This window comes from Dendrobium catenatum, unplaced genomic scaffold (genome assembly GCF_001605985.2).
Source record: "Dendrobium catenatum unplaced genomic scaffold, ASM160598v2 original_scaffold_185271, whole genome shotgun sequence".
Classification (NCBI taxonomy): domain Eukaryota; kingdom Viridiplantae; phylum Streptophyta; class Magnoliopsida; order Asparagales; family Orchidaceae; genus Dendrobium; species Dendrobium catenatum.
In genome coordinates, this window is record NW_021503689.1 from 514,949 (window position 1) to 527,479 (window position 12,531).

General features: G+C 37.6%; 1 protein-coding gene across 5 annotated transcripts in view; it reads left to right on the forward strand.

The window, feature by feature from the left end:
• Positions 1-10: 10 nt before the first annotated feature.
• Positions 11-12,531, forward strand: part of LOC110108613 (ribulose-phosphate 3-epimerase, chloroplastic) — a 46,184-nt gene continuing 33,663 nt past the window's right edge. For all 5 annotated transcript variants that reach the window (XR_002304486.2, XR_003699774.1, XM_028692373.1 and 2 more), the window contains exons 1-2: positions 11-251; positions 3,069-3,183. Coding sequence is in view for 3 of the 5 variants with exons in the window: in XM_028692373.1 (XP_028548206.1) it covers positions 130-251; positions 3,069-3,183 (237 nt within the window). In the remaining 2 variants the exon portion in view is untranslated. The remainder of the gene's footprint in view (positions 252-3,068; positions 3,184-12,531) is intronic.

Consider the following 12,531-nt stretch of genomic DNA (forward strand, 5'->3'; position numbering starts at 1 on the left):
AATAGCAATTTTATTTTCCTAGTTAGTGAGGCACCTCTTCTCCTTCTCCTCAGTACTTCCCAAAGCTCCTGTTCGCTCGATTCCCTTCCATTATACGAATTTTGGGCCACACGAAGTAGAAAAGGAGAAATGGTATTCTGTGTTGCAGCGATGGCGGCCGCAGTCGCTTCTCCTTCTCTTTCTTTGGTTTGCTTGTCGGTAACCAACCCTAGTATGTGCTTTACACTCAGGAGGACGGAGAGTGCGACGAGGTACGCTCGCCTGCTTGTTTCATGTCTATTACTATTTAATAACATCTCATTTTCCAATTTCCCACTTTATCTTCTCAAGTTCTCACTGTTTGATGAATTTTGTTGAATTCGACGAATATTGCCCGCCTTTCTCTGGTTTCCATAACGATCGTATGAGCTATCAAATTGGATCCTTACAAATTTAGATATGTACAATTCTCAAATTCTGGCCATCCAAACCATCTAATGCACTTTTGGATGGTCGGAATTATTACAGATATCACAAAATCCTTATGCATTTACGTATCGATACCTAAAGCTCTATATTTACAAGTACAATACCCAATTGTCTCTAAATTATTGCAAAATTTGTACAGCAAAATGTGTATTTCACTTTTGATAATTTTGAAGGATTTACATACAAACCACATAATAATTCTTCTTCTTCCTCTCCTTCTTGTTCTTCTTCTTATTCAAAACCATATTTTTTTGGGAAAAAAACTAGCGGAATCAATTTTATCCATTCAAAGTGGATTAAATTGCTGAAATTGACTACTCTGTTTATTCAATTACCATGTTAAGGGAAATAATTAGAATCGCTGAGTTATATAATTGCAACCTTATAATAGTTTATATAGTAATGCCCCATATGAAAGAGTGCATTCTCATTTTTTTATCAACTGGTCACTGGAATTAGGATTTCCTTTGAGTGAGCGAAAGGCAACCTATATGCTTGTGATCTTGATTCCTTTTCGTTTTGGCATGTATATATTTTGGTCAAGGAAATTTGAAATTGGTCAGGAGTAAAATTGAGCGATAATGAGGATCCTCTGTTGCATTTAGGGAAAATAACACATGGATTGCATGATGATTTAAACCTTGGAGTGCCTAACTATTTGGACGGTTTATACTCAATTATGGTGCTTACCGGGCTAACCCTAGGGAATGATGCTTATTTTCTTTGAATAAAGAATTCATTATCATCATTGTCATCACCAACATGAATCCTGTCCTAACAAATTGACGCCACATTTTTATTCCTTATTAACCTTTTTTTTTTCTGCGAGTTGCACTTGGTGAGAGATGGTCAGGTTCACAAGTAGTTCTCAACAAAAAACCAAAAAATATATGTATCCTCCATACTTTTTTCTACCGAAATGAGGGGTAGAAGGACATATTCAGAAATTTCCTAAAATAAAAAAAAACCACCCTTAAATTTATAAAGTAGTTCACCTACGTTTTTACTACTTAGTTTTTATTTTGTATGATTGATGGAAAGCGAATTCACCTTTTCAATATTGGCTTACTAAATTATTGGAAATTTATACATATGCCATATTAAGCCTGATTATCTAAATTATCGTGCTTCACAAATGTTGTTTATTATATTGACCATAATTTATGACTTCTGTATGATTTCACAGACATTAACATGCCTCCTTTTGCTTGCCAAGTGAATTATTGTATTTGTGAAAGGTTTTTGCATTATAAATGCATGAGATATGATTTGTTTATTACAACTATTTTATTGAATATAAGTATTCGTTTAACAACCATGCTCGAGTTCATGTGTATGATGTGAAAGTAGCTAAGATGAGATCTTTGTGACTAGCACACTATAAATAGGGAATTTTGCTGCCACGACCTAAATCCAATCTACCTAACCCATATGGATTGTTATTATAAGTTTGTTTGGGTTAGGAAGCAAAACCTATTCTGCGCTCTTTCAAACTCTGTTTGGTTCTCACAATCTGAGTAGGTCGTCTGATTAGCGTCAAGTTGAATTGCCCTTTGTTCTCCTAGGATGAAATATTCTTGATGAAAAATATAGAGTTTTAGTTGTATGGCTGGCATATCAAAAAGAGAGATATGAAAGAAATTTGAAGAGGAAAATTTATAGCATACCATAAGAGAAGAAAAACATGGATTTTCCATAGATAAATGCTGAATATCACCTAACATTCTATATCAGTAGTTCATAAATAGTACAAGCTATGGCCAGATGTGTTGTGACCTTCTAGTGGAAGGTCCTGCCAGCCTGCAACTGTTATCTCTACATATCCTTGATGCAAAAGAATAATCTAAGGATTGGTTTTGTAATAATAATGATTATATCCTTTTGTTGCAATCTTCTTATAAAAGCCTACGAAGAAAGCTTTTATGCTGATTGATGATTACAAATGTGTTGTGACCTCCTTAAGCCGCAGAGCGTGACAATATCAATAGCTGGTATATTGCAATTTTTGCTTTGTTTTAAATTTGCATTAGAAATTGTAGACCTTAAAGACATCCTACATGCCTTCGTTGGTTTACAGTGTACAACCCCATATTGTGTTGTAAACTAAAATCCTTAATTAAATGTTGACCAGCTGATCCTACATTTTTTAAACTTATTGGTTTCTCAACATCTCCACTCTTGTTTTAGGGCAAATCGGTCATGTTATCATTTTTATTGCATCAAAAGTTTCTTAGTTTGCTTTTCTATTAGTGAACAAGGCTAACCCAACAGCAACTTATTTGATAGAAAAGTACATGATTATAAGTTTGCTTCTTGGAAAAGATAAAATCTCCTAAGAAGAAGGCACAGGAGTTCTAAAGTCTTTATTAAATAGCAATATGGAGAATTTATCATCGTGCCCAAAGATGAAACTTTCCGTATGGGCCATGATTGATACTTAGGTTTATTATGTAATTATGTCTATGTCCTTCTGGAATTCTCTCTATTTTCTTTTGGTAGTGACGACGCTTTTAAATTATAGCTTATGAAGCTAGCCTTATTAGCTATGCAACTAGCATCCTTTGTCTTTATTCTGCTCTTTTACTTTGTGCAACTTTCAGGAGGAATTTCCTTGCTACAGTGAAGGCGTCGTCACGTGTAGAAAAGTTCTCAAAAAGAGATATTATAGTTTCTCCTTCTATTCTATCAGCAAATTTTTCCAGGTTGGGCGAGCAGGTTATTTCCAAACTCTTGTAATAGAAGGTTTTGAAGCAATTTACCTTAATACTTGTACCTGCACAATTTTATGGTTCATGATTCATCCCATTTTAACCCACTGAAATAAAAGTGAAGTATTTTATCTTCTTCATTGCCTTGCCTACCAGAGTACTTTTTCATACATTCTTTATTAAAAATCCCCTTCAACAGGAAAATGAGTGCAACAATAACATCAAGCCTTTATTCCACTATGTAGAGTCGGCTACATGAATCTTTTTTCTCCATTATGTCCTATACAGAGTTAAATTCTCATTTAAATCTAAATGTCATTTTTAATACTTTCTAATCCAATCTTTTTAGGTCTACATCTGCATATCTTAAAATAGGCAGGATCCAATACATCTACTCTCCTAACCGGGTGATAGGAAAACCGATGTTTCATGTGACCAAACCATCAGACTACTCTCTCTAATCTTTTTGTTTTTTCACTAGAGCTGCTCCAACCTTTTCATTTATATACTCATTTTGGATTTTGTTATTAAGTTTAAAACCATTCATCAACTTGAGCGTCCTCATCTTTGTAAAACTTGATTTATGCTTGTCTTTTAATGACCAACATTCTGAGCTATAAAGCATTGCAGGTCTTACCATCATCTTATAAAATTTTCCCTTAAGTTTGAGGGGTACTTATCTATCACACAACAAGTTCGATGCATTCCTTTACTTCAACCATCCAACTTGAATTCTACTAATAATATCCTCATCTATTTCACCATCATTTTGAACAATAGATCCAAGATATCTAAAACGTGCACTCTTTTTATTGACTTGATCTCAGTACTAGATCTATTACTACTAAAACTATATTCCACGTATTCGATCTTAGATATGCTCGAATGAAAACCTTTAAACTCTAAGGTTTACCTTCATAATATAAGTTTTCTTTCAACTCTCTCTCTCTAGTCTTATCAATAAAAAAAAAGAATCAAAATAGTCTCATGATGAGACTATTTTAGTTCCTCTTTAAAGAGTTGAGGGACCAAAATAGTCCTTTAATAAAGTTGGGGTCATTTTTTATTTTTCATAAAGAGTCAATAGATAATTTTGGTGCTTCTCTCATTATATATTTTGTGACGTGAAAATCTTTATCTAGAAGCATTTTTATATTTAATCATCAAGGATGAGCCTTAAGCCCATATATTATTCCTTTAGTCATGGATGTTCTTACTAGACATTTGCAAGAGGATGAGTCCTGGTGTATTTTTTTTTTATGATGATATTCTTGTTGATCATAAGACTAGAAAGGGAGTTGAAGGTAAACTTGAATTGTGGAGGTCATCCCTAGAGTCTGGTTTTTGTCTACGTAGATCTAAAATTAAATACATAGAGTGTAATTTTAGTAGTAATAGATCTGGCGGGGGATTGTGACTTGGGTCAATCAAGTCATTAATAAGAGTACACATTTTAGATATCTCAGGTATATTGTTCAGAGTGATGGTGAAGTAGATGGAGATATTATTATTAAAATTCAAGTTGGATGGTTGAAGTGGAGGAATACATTGACTTTGTTGTGTGATAGAAAAATACCCCTCAAACTCAAGAGAAAATTCTATAAGATGGTGGTGAGACCTGTAATGCTTTATGGCGTAGAATGTTGGTCATTAAAAGAGAAGTATAAAATTAAGTTAAGTGTTGCATAGATGAGGATGCTCAGGTGGATGAGTGACTTTACTCTTAGAGACAAAATACGAAATAAGCATATACATGAAAATGTTGGAGTAGTTCCAGTGGCAGATAAGCTTAGAGAGAGTCTGCTTAGATGATTTGGTCACATAAAACATTGGTCTTTTGATGACCCGGTTAGGAGAAAAGATGTATTAGACTGGATTATGTTAAGATAAAGGTAGCGGTAGACTTAAAAAGGATTGGTTAGAAAATATTAGAAATGACACTTTTTTATTAGATTTAAATGAGAATTTGACCCATAACATGACACAACAAAGAAAAAAGATTCATCTAGCCGACCCCACGTAGTGGGATAAAGGCTTGATGTTGTTCTCTTTTTTTGTACATTCCTTCTGTTACTTATTGATATGGATGGTTTCTAAATTTTTATAATAAGAAAAAAGAGATTTTTTTCCTTTCTTTTGGTTTTTCGTGCTAATTATAATTAAATTCTAATAACATCAAGAAAATTCTAAATAATCCTAAATAGCATCCTTTCTTGTGATTTTTTTTTTTACATTATCACCTTAAATAAAGTGCAATTGTAATTATTTCATACCAACTAATGTAATAGGGATATAATTCTAAGAATTTTTTTTTCAATTTTCAATAAAGCACTTCAAGTGGAGTATTGTGATGTTGACCTTTTAAAAGCTTGATGCTAGTGACGGACCAATTGAGCCTATGGGCCCCACTAGTGTGGGTGACAAGCGAGGAAATTAGAAAGGTTTTTTTAGGGAAAGAGAGTTGATTTGAATTCAGATTTGAGAAGGAATTAGAAAGGTTTATTTAGGATTAATTAGGTTGTTTTATATTTATTATATGAATTGTGTTTTGCTGTAGTTTTCTTTGGAATTGTTCCTAGCAGTGCTTAGGATTTGTGGAGAGTCAATCTACTTCTCGAATAGTGGATCAACTTATATCTTGGTTTGTTGTGCCGATATCTCATTCTTTCTGGTTGATTTCTCCTACATTTTTCCGTCGTTATTGCTATTTTTGTTGTGTGGAGATTCCTACCAAATTGGTATAAGAGACCTTTTTGGGACTTATGGAGACTAAAAAGGTTGATGCGTTAGAGAAGTGGCTTGATTGGGAAGCTGAAATTTTGAATTCTGAATCTAGAGAGCAAATTTCAGCAATTAAAAGGCAGATTTTTAAATCTAGAAGTGATGATAGAAAATAATGCTAGAGTCAGGCCAAAACAGCATCATCGGAGACAAGGGCATCGTTGACTGGACAAGGAAGTGAGGGAAACCCTAATATAGGGACAATAAGGGAGGATCAAGAGGTCGAAATTTTGGGAGAAGAAGAGGAGTTCCACCTTTGGAGCCACTTCTAAGGAGGGGAACGAGTGAAGGGTATGGCCGGCGAAGAAATTGGGATGATGAAGATTGGAGGGTTGATTTGGGGGAGAGGGAAACATGAAGGAATCACAACACCCACTGCATCGGAGGAAGAAGCTATTAGAGCGTTAGAGATCCTAGGGTGAGAAAGTTGAAGATGCTGGTTTTGAGGGAGAAGATGTTCACGTGTGGATTTATAGGGTGTAGTGATATTTTGCTATAAATGGGTTGACAGAAGATGAAAAACTCATCACAGCCGCTCAATTTTTGGAAGGGAAGGCTCTGTCCTTGTACTAGTGGAGAGACTTGTGAGATCCTATCCGATCATGGAGGGAGTTCAAAGTCTGTTTACTAGAACATTTCTAAACTAGTCGGGAAAAAGACTTCCATGAGCAGTTCTTTACTCTGGTGCATGAGAGGATGGTGATAGAGTACCGATGCAAGTTTGAGTACTTCTCAATCCTATTGGAAAGGTTGTTAGAGACTGTGCTTGAGGGGAACTTTATGAAGGGGCTTAAGCCTGATATTTTAGCAGCTGTTCGAGTACTAAGACCACATGGTTTATGAGAGCCTATGGAGTTAGCCCAGCTGTTGGAGGATAAGACTCCTTAGAGAGTAGCCGTAGCAATTGTTTGGGAGTCTCCTACTGCATAAACACTATATTTTTGGCACCAAAGGTGCAGACGTGTCTATTTAGAAGGAAGCTCCGAGGGATAGAGGTAAGGGAGTATGACTAGGGAGACTTCAAGAGGTTGACTGAGTCAGAAATTAAGGATAAGAGGTACAAGGGTATACTTCAAGTGTGATGAGGACTTCGCTTCAGGCCATCATTGTAAGGACCGTTTGTTATAGGTCCTAACAGTCTACAATAAGGAGGAAGATGTTGCAGAAGATGAAGTAGAGGAGAAAGATGATCACCTGTACTTAAATGTTGCAGAGGTATCTCTTAACTCAGTAGTTGAGTTTACACAGAACAACATCATGAAGGTTAAGGGGAAGATCGGGCATCAAGAGGTGGTAGTATTGGTGGATAGTGGAGCTACCCATAACTTCATTTCCTATATGATATTGGATCAGTTAGAATTGAAATTAGTTGACATGGGGGGCTTTGGGGTTATGCTGGGAACAAGATAAGTAGAGAGGACTTGAGCAATTTGCAAAGGGGTGATCCTAATCCTTCCAAAGATTCAAGTATTGGAAGACTTTTTGCGATTAGATTTGAGGAGCACAGATGTGATACTAGGGATGCAGTGGTTGTAGAAGTTGGGGAAGACCAAGATTAATTGGAAGGATCTAACGATTGAGTTCAAGATTGAGGGGAGGAAAATAGCTATTAGAAGGGATCCTAGCCTGCCTAAAACTATGATTTCACTCAAAAGTATGGTGAGGGGAATTGAAGGTGGAGTGAAATTTTTGGTGGAGTTGCAGAGTTTGGAACGAGAAGAGGATGGGGAGAAGATAGAAGCATCAGACATGGTTTAGTCACTCCTACAACAATATCGAGAGGTGTTTTAACCAGTTAAGGGGTTGCCTCCTCCACGGGAATACAAGCATGCTATCATTTTGAAGGAATGAGTCTCACCTACCAGTGCTCTTTCGCACCGTTATCCCCAAATCCAGAGGGATGGGATCGAGAGATTGTTCATGGAGATGCTAGAGGAAGAGGGATCATTTGACCCAGTGTCAGTCTATTTTCCAGTCTAGTGCTATTAGTGAACAAGGAGACTGTGCCAGACGATTTTATTCCAATGATTGATAAGTTGTTGGATGAGCTTTATGGAGCAGTGTTTTTCTTTAATATTGATTTGAAGTTAGGGTACCATTAGATCCGTATGAGGCTCGAGGCATTTAGAACTCATGAGGGACACTATGAGTTTTTAGTGATGTCTTTTGGCCTCACTAATGCTCCAACCACTTTTCAATTCCCTGATGAATAAGGTATTCCTGCCATATCTATAGAGATTTGTGTTAGTCTTATTTGATGATATTTTAATTTATAGCAGGATTGTGAAGGAGCACTTAGAACACTTGAGATTGGTGTTATTACTATATGGAACCACCATTTGTTTGTCAATCAAAAGAAATGCTCATTTGCACAGCCTAGAGTGGAGTATTTGGGGACATGTGGTATCACATGAAGGAGTAACAACTGACTAGAGCAAAATCGAGACCATGCTGAGATGTCCAATACCCAAGATATTGTGGGATACAGTTCAATAACCTAGCCTTTGACTGAATAGCTAAAGAAGGGTAATTTCAATTTGGGCGAAGCAACTATCAAAGCCTTTAAGGAGTTAAAAAAGGCGATGACCAGCGTGCCAGTGTTAGCCTTGCACGTTTTCAGCCAGCCTTTTGTGGTGGAGACAGATGCTTCTGGGTATGGGCTAGGAGCTATACTTATGCATGACCAAAGATCAGTGGCTTATTTTAGTTAGCTGTTGGCTGTCAAGGCGAGGCTCAAGTCAATCTATGAGAGGGAGCTAATGGTGATTGTGCTGGCCATCCATAAGTGGCAACCCTACCTATTAGGGACATATTAGGGCCACTTCATTGTCAGGACTGATCAAAGAAACCTAAAGTTTCTTTTGGAGCAAAGTATAATTACAGAGGAGGATCAAAGGTGATTTTTTAAACTGTTAGGTTAAGATTTTGAGATTCAATATTGACTTGGGATTGAGAAAAGGCCGTAGATGGGTTATCCAAGTGCATGGGGAAGCCCCACATGATGGAACGGTTTATTCCCTTAGTTGTGGATTGGGAGGCTTTAAGAAGGGAAAGTGATGTAGGATGACATGCATATGTAATGTTAGTGAATTTGAAATTACATGCTTATGAATATAACTTCAACAATTTATTAACTTCCCACATATCTAAGCGAAAGATTAAAGCCAACAAGATAGTGATTACACTCAGACAATCAATTACATGATAACATTAGGATCACAAAATAATCAAATTAAATCATACCATGCTAATATGAGGCTTTCAAAGAGAGTTCCTAATTTAGCAATTAGAATAGTCACTATAAAGATCCACTCACACAAACTCTTGATTTGGGCTATACGGATAAATCTTCATGATCAAGCGATGCCATGATTGAGGAGGAATAAAAAAGGTATAAAGTAAGAAAGAAGGTTTACTGTCCTCGTGTTTCTGATGCATGTTCGATCATTTACTAGAACCTGGCCGTCGATGGTTTGGTGTCGCCTCTTGACTCAATCAAAGGGTTGATAATTCTTTCTTAGTGGGATCTCCAAGTGGAGGACTAGGTGTAGAGAGGGTGAGTAGAGGTATAGCTGGCCCGAGGAGTGGACTTATGTTCTCCTTCTTGAGGGAATTACAAGTTAGGAATAATAATTGTCCATGGAGAAGGGGGGATGTGACCGGCCATAAAGAGGGAGAGATAGGTGAGGTTTTTCAAATTTGGAGGGTAGAATAAGGCATGGACAACAATTTAGAAGTTCGGAATTTAATTCCAACAATTAATAAATTTCTGGAATTACTTTCTTGTCTAGGTGGCATGCAAATTAAGACATAATCAATTGGGATTTAATGGCTGCTCTAAGTGGGGAGAGTGATTAGGGATAATTTGAATTTGGATGACCCCAAATTAAGGAGAAAGGGGATGGGCGACAAACCTTGATGGAGGGGCTGATTGGGAACTCAAAGTGGAAAGGTTATAATTGTGGAGAGAGGGGAATGGGGCGGCAAGGACTAGGGGAGGTGGAATAATTAGTGGATTTAAAGGAGTTTCCAATTTTAGAATACTAAACGAGGAAAGGAGATTTTGGGCAAAGCTCTATTCTAAATTCAAATTATCATGAATGAGAAACTTTTCTAATATAACATCTCATTTAAGAAAGAAATTTCAAATTTAAGTAAATTAAAATTTGAATTTAAATCTTTCTAAATTTACAATACACTAAAATTAGAAATATTGATTACTTTGTTTAAAATTTTGGAGGCAATGGGGAGAGGTGGGTGGCTGGCGGCTAGGAGGGGAAGGGGGGGTCGGTTGTTAGGGTGGGGAATTGGCCAAGGGGAGGGAATGGTGGCCGGCGGTTTAGGAAGGGAATTGGGGGCGGTAGTTGGCCAAGGTATGGGTTGTAGAGGGGCGGCGGCTAGGGGAAAGAGTGGGCTGGTGGCTAGGGAAAACAAAATTAGCAAGACGAATTGGAGATGGAGATAAACCATGAGCCTTGACACCTCCTATGTCTGATGGGTAGTGCTTTGCCCTCACCATGGGATTTCAAACTCTCACAAGAACTCTCCCAACTCTCCAAGAAATAAAGTGCATAAAATTTTCATCATAATAATCATCATCCTCTTCTAAGAGGAGAGGCCTATAAATAGAGGACTTATAATAAAATATCCAATGATAGAAGTGCCCCCCTGGGGTCACATAAGCCTACTCCCTCAAGTGAGGATAAAAATGGAAAAATAAATAATAAAAATCAAATACAAATGAATGCTAAGAAATAAAGTGGTCCAAACGTAGCCGGAGATCTTCGGCCCATTCTCTGATAAACTTTCCACGGTTAGATGTCCTTATTAGAAAGTCAACAAGATTAAGGATTAGAGAAAATCAGGATAGATTTATTGGGGAATAAGTATAGCCATCCAGACTATACCTTAGTCGATAATATACTATTATTCCATGGGTGAATGGTGATTTCGAGGACGTCACCATATGTACCCCACTTGTTGCGGGAGTTCCACAGTAGTGGTATAGGATGGTACTACAGGGTACAAAAGACTTATCGTAGGCTTGCAACATAATTTAATTGGGTTGGAATGCAGCAAGCTGTAGAGGAGATGGTGGCCAGCTGCGATGTTTGTCAAAGGCACAAATACATGGCAAATTCCAGGAGGACTTATCCAACCTCTAGCTCTGTCCAAGAAGGTGTGGGAAGGGATAACCATGAATTTCATTGAAGGTTTGCTAAAATCGAAGGGGTTTTCGGTGATTTTGGTAATAGTGGATAGGCTAAGCAAGTATACTCACTTTATTCTCCTACGGCACCCATACATAACGGTTCCAGTGGCAACACTCAGCAGCATTTATTCAAGAGATAGTCCGCTTGCATGGAATTCTGGAGTCCATAGTGTCAGATAGAGTAAGGTGTTCCGGAGCTATTTATGGTGAGAGCTATTCAAGATGCAGGATACCCTTTTGAAGAAAAGTACAACATATCATCCATAGATTGATGGGCAGACCGAGGCGGTGAATAGGAGTGGAGATTTATTTGAGATATTTTGTATCAGAAACACCCAAGACCTGGGTGAAGTGGTTACCTTGGCTATGTGCTGTTATAATACATCCTACCATAGCGTAGTGCAAATTATACTTTTTAAAATATTTTATGGCAGAGACCCTCCGCATCTGGTATACTACAGGACCAAGAGCACTTCAATTTCATCAGTGGACAATAGTTGGAGGAATGAGATAGGGTATTGGGAGAGCTAAAGTGGCATCAGTCACAACAAATTATGAAGAAGCAGACTAACGGGCATAGAATGAAGTACATTTCGAGGTGGGTGATAAAGTGTGTTTAAATATTCGACCCTACAATAGAGACCTTAGCTGGAAGAATAAGTGAAAAGTTATCTCCATGGTACTATGGGCCTTATGAGATTGTGGAGAAGATTGGTGTCGTGGCATATCGTTTGCAGCTACCCCCTTCTTCCACCATACACCTAGTGTTCCATATGTCCCATGTGAGTACATTTATTGTCGACCACAGTCCATCAGCAATGTTGTCGATGACCTTGACAAAAGATATGGAGGTGATCTTGGAGCCAAGGAAAGTGAAAGGAGTTTGCTCGATGACAGGAGGAGCTAGAGAAGTGTTGATCGAGTGGAAGGATATATCCGACCATGAAGCAACATCGGAACCGTACTGGATGAGGACAAGGCGACTCTTTGGGAGGGAAGTATTGATGGATCGGCTGAGCCTATGGGCCCCACTAGTGTGGGCAAGGAGAGAGAGGGGATCAAAGGGGATTAATTATCCCTTTAATTACTTACCATAGAAAATCAAAATTGGGAGGGAATTAGGAAGGTTTAAGGAAAGAGGACTGATTTGAATTCAGATTTGGAAGGATTATTTAGGTTGTTTTATATTCATTATGTGAATTGTATTTTGTTGTAGTTTTCTATTGAGTTGTTCCTAGGCGCCTAGGGTTTGTGGAGAGTTGATCTACCTCTCGAATAGTTGATTAATTTATATATTGGTTTGTTGTGCCGATATCTCATTCTTTCTCGCCGATTTTTGCTGCGTTTTATCTCCGTTTTTGC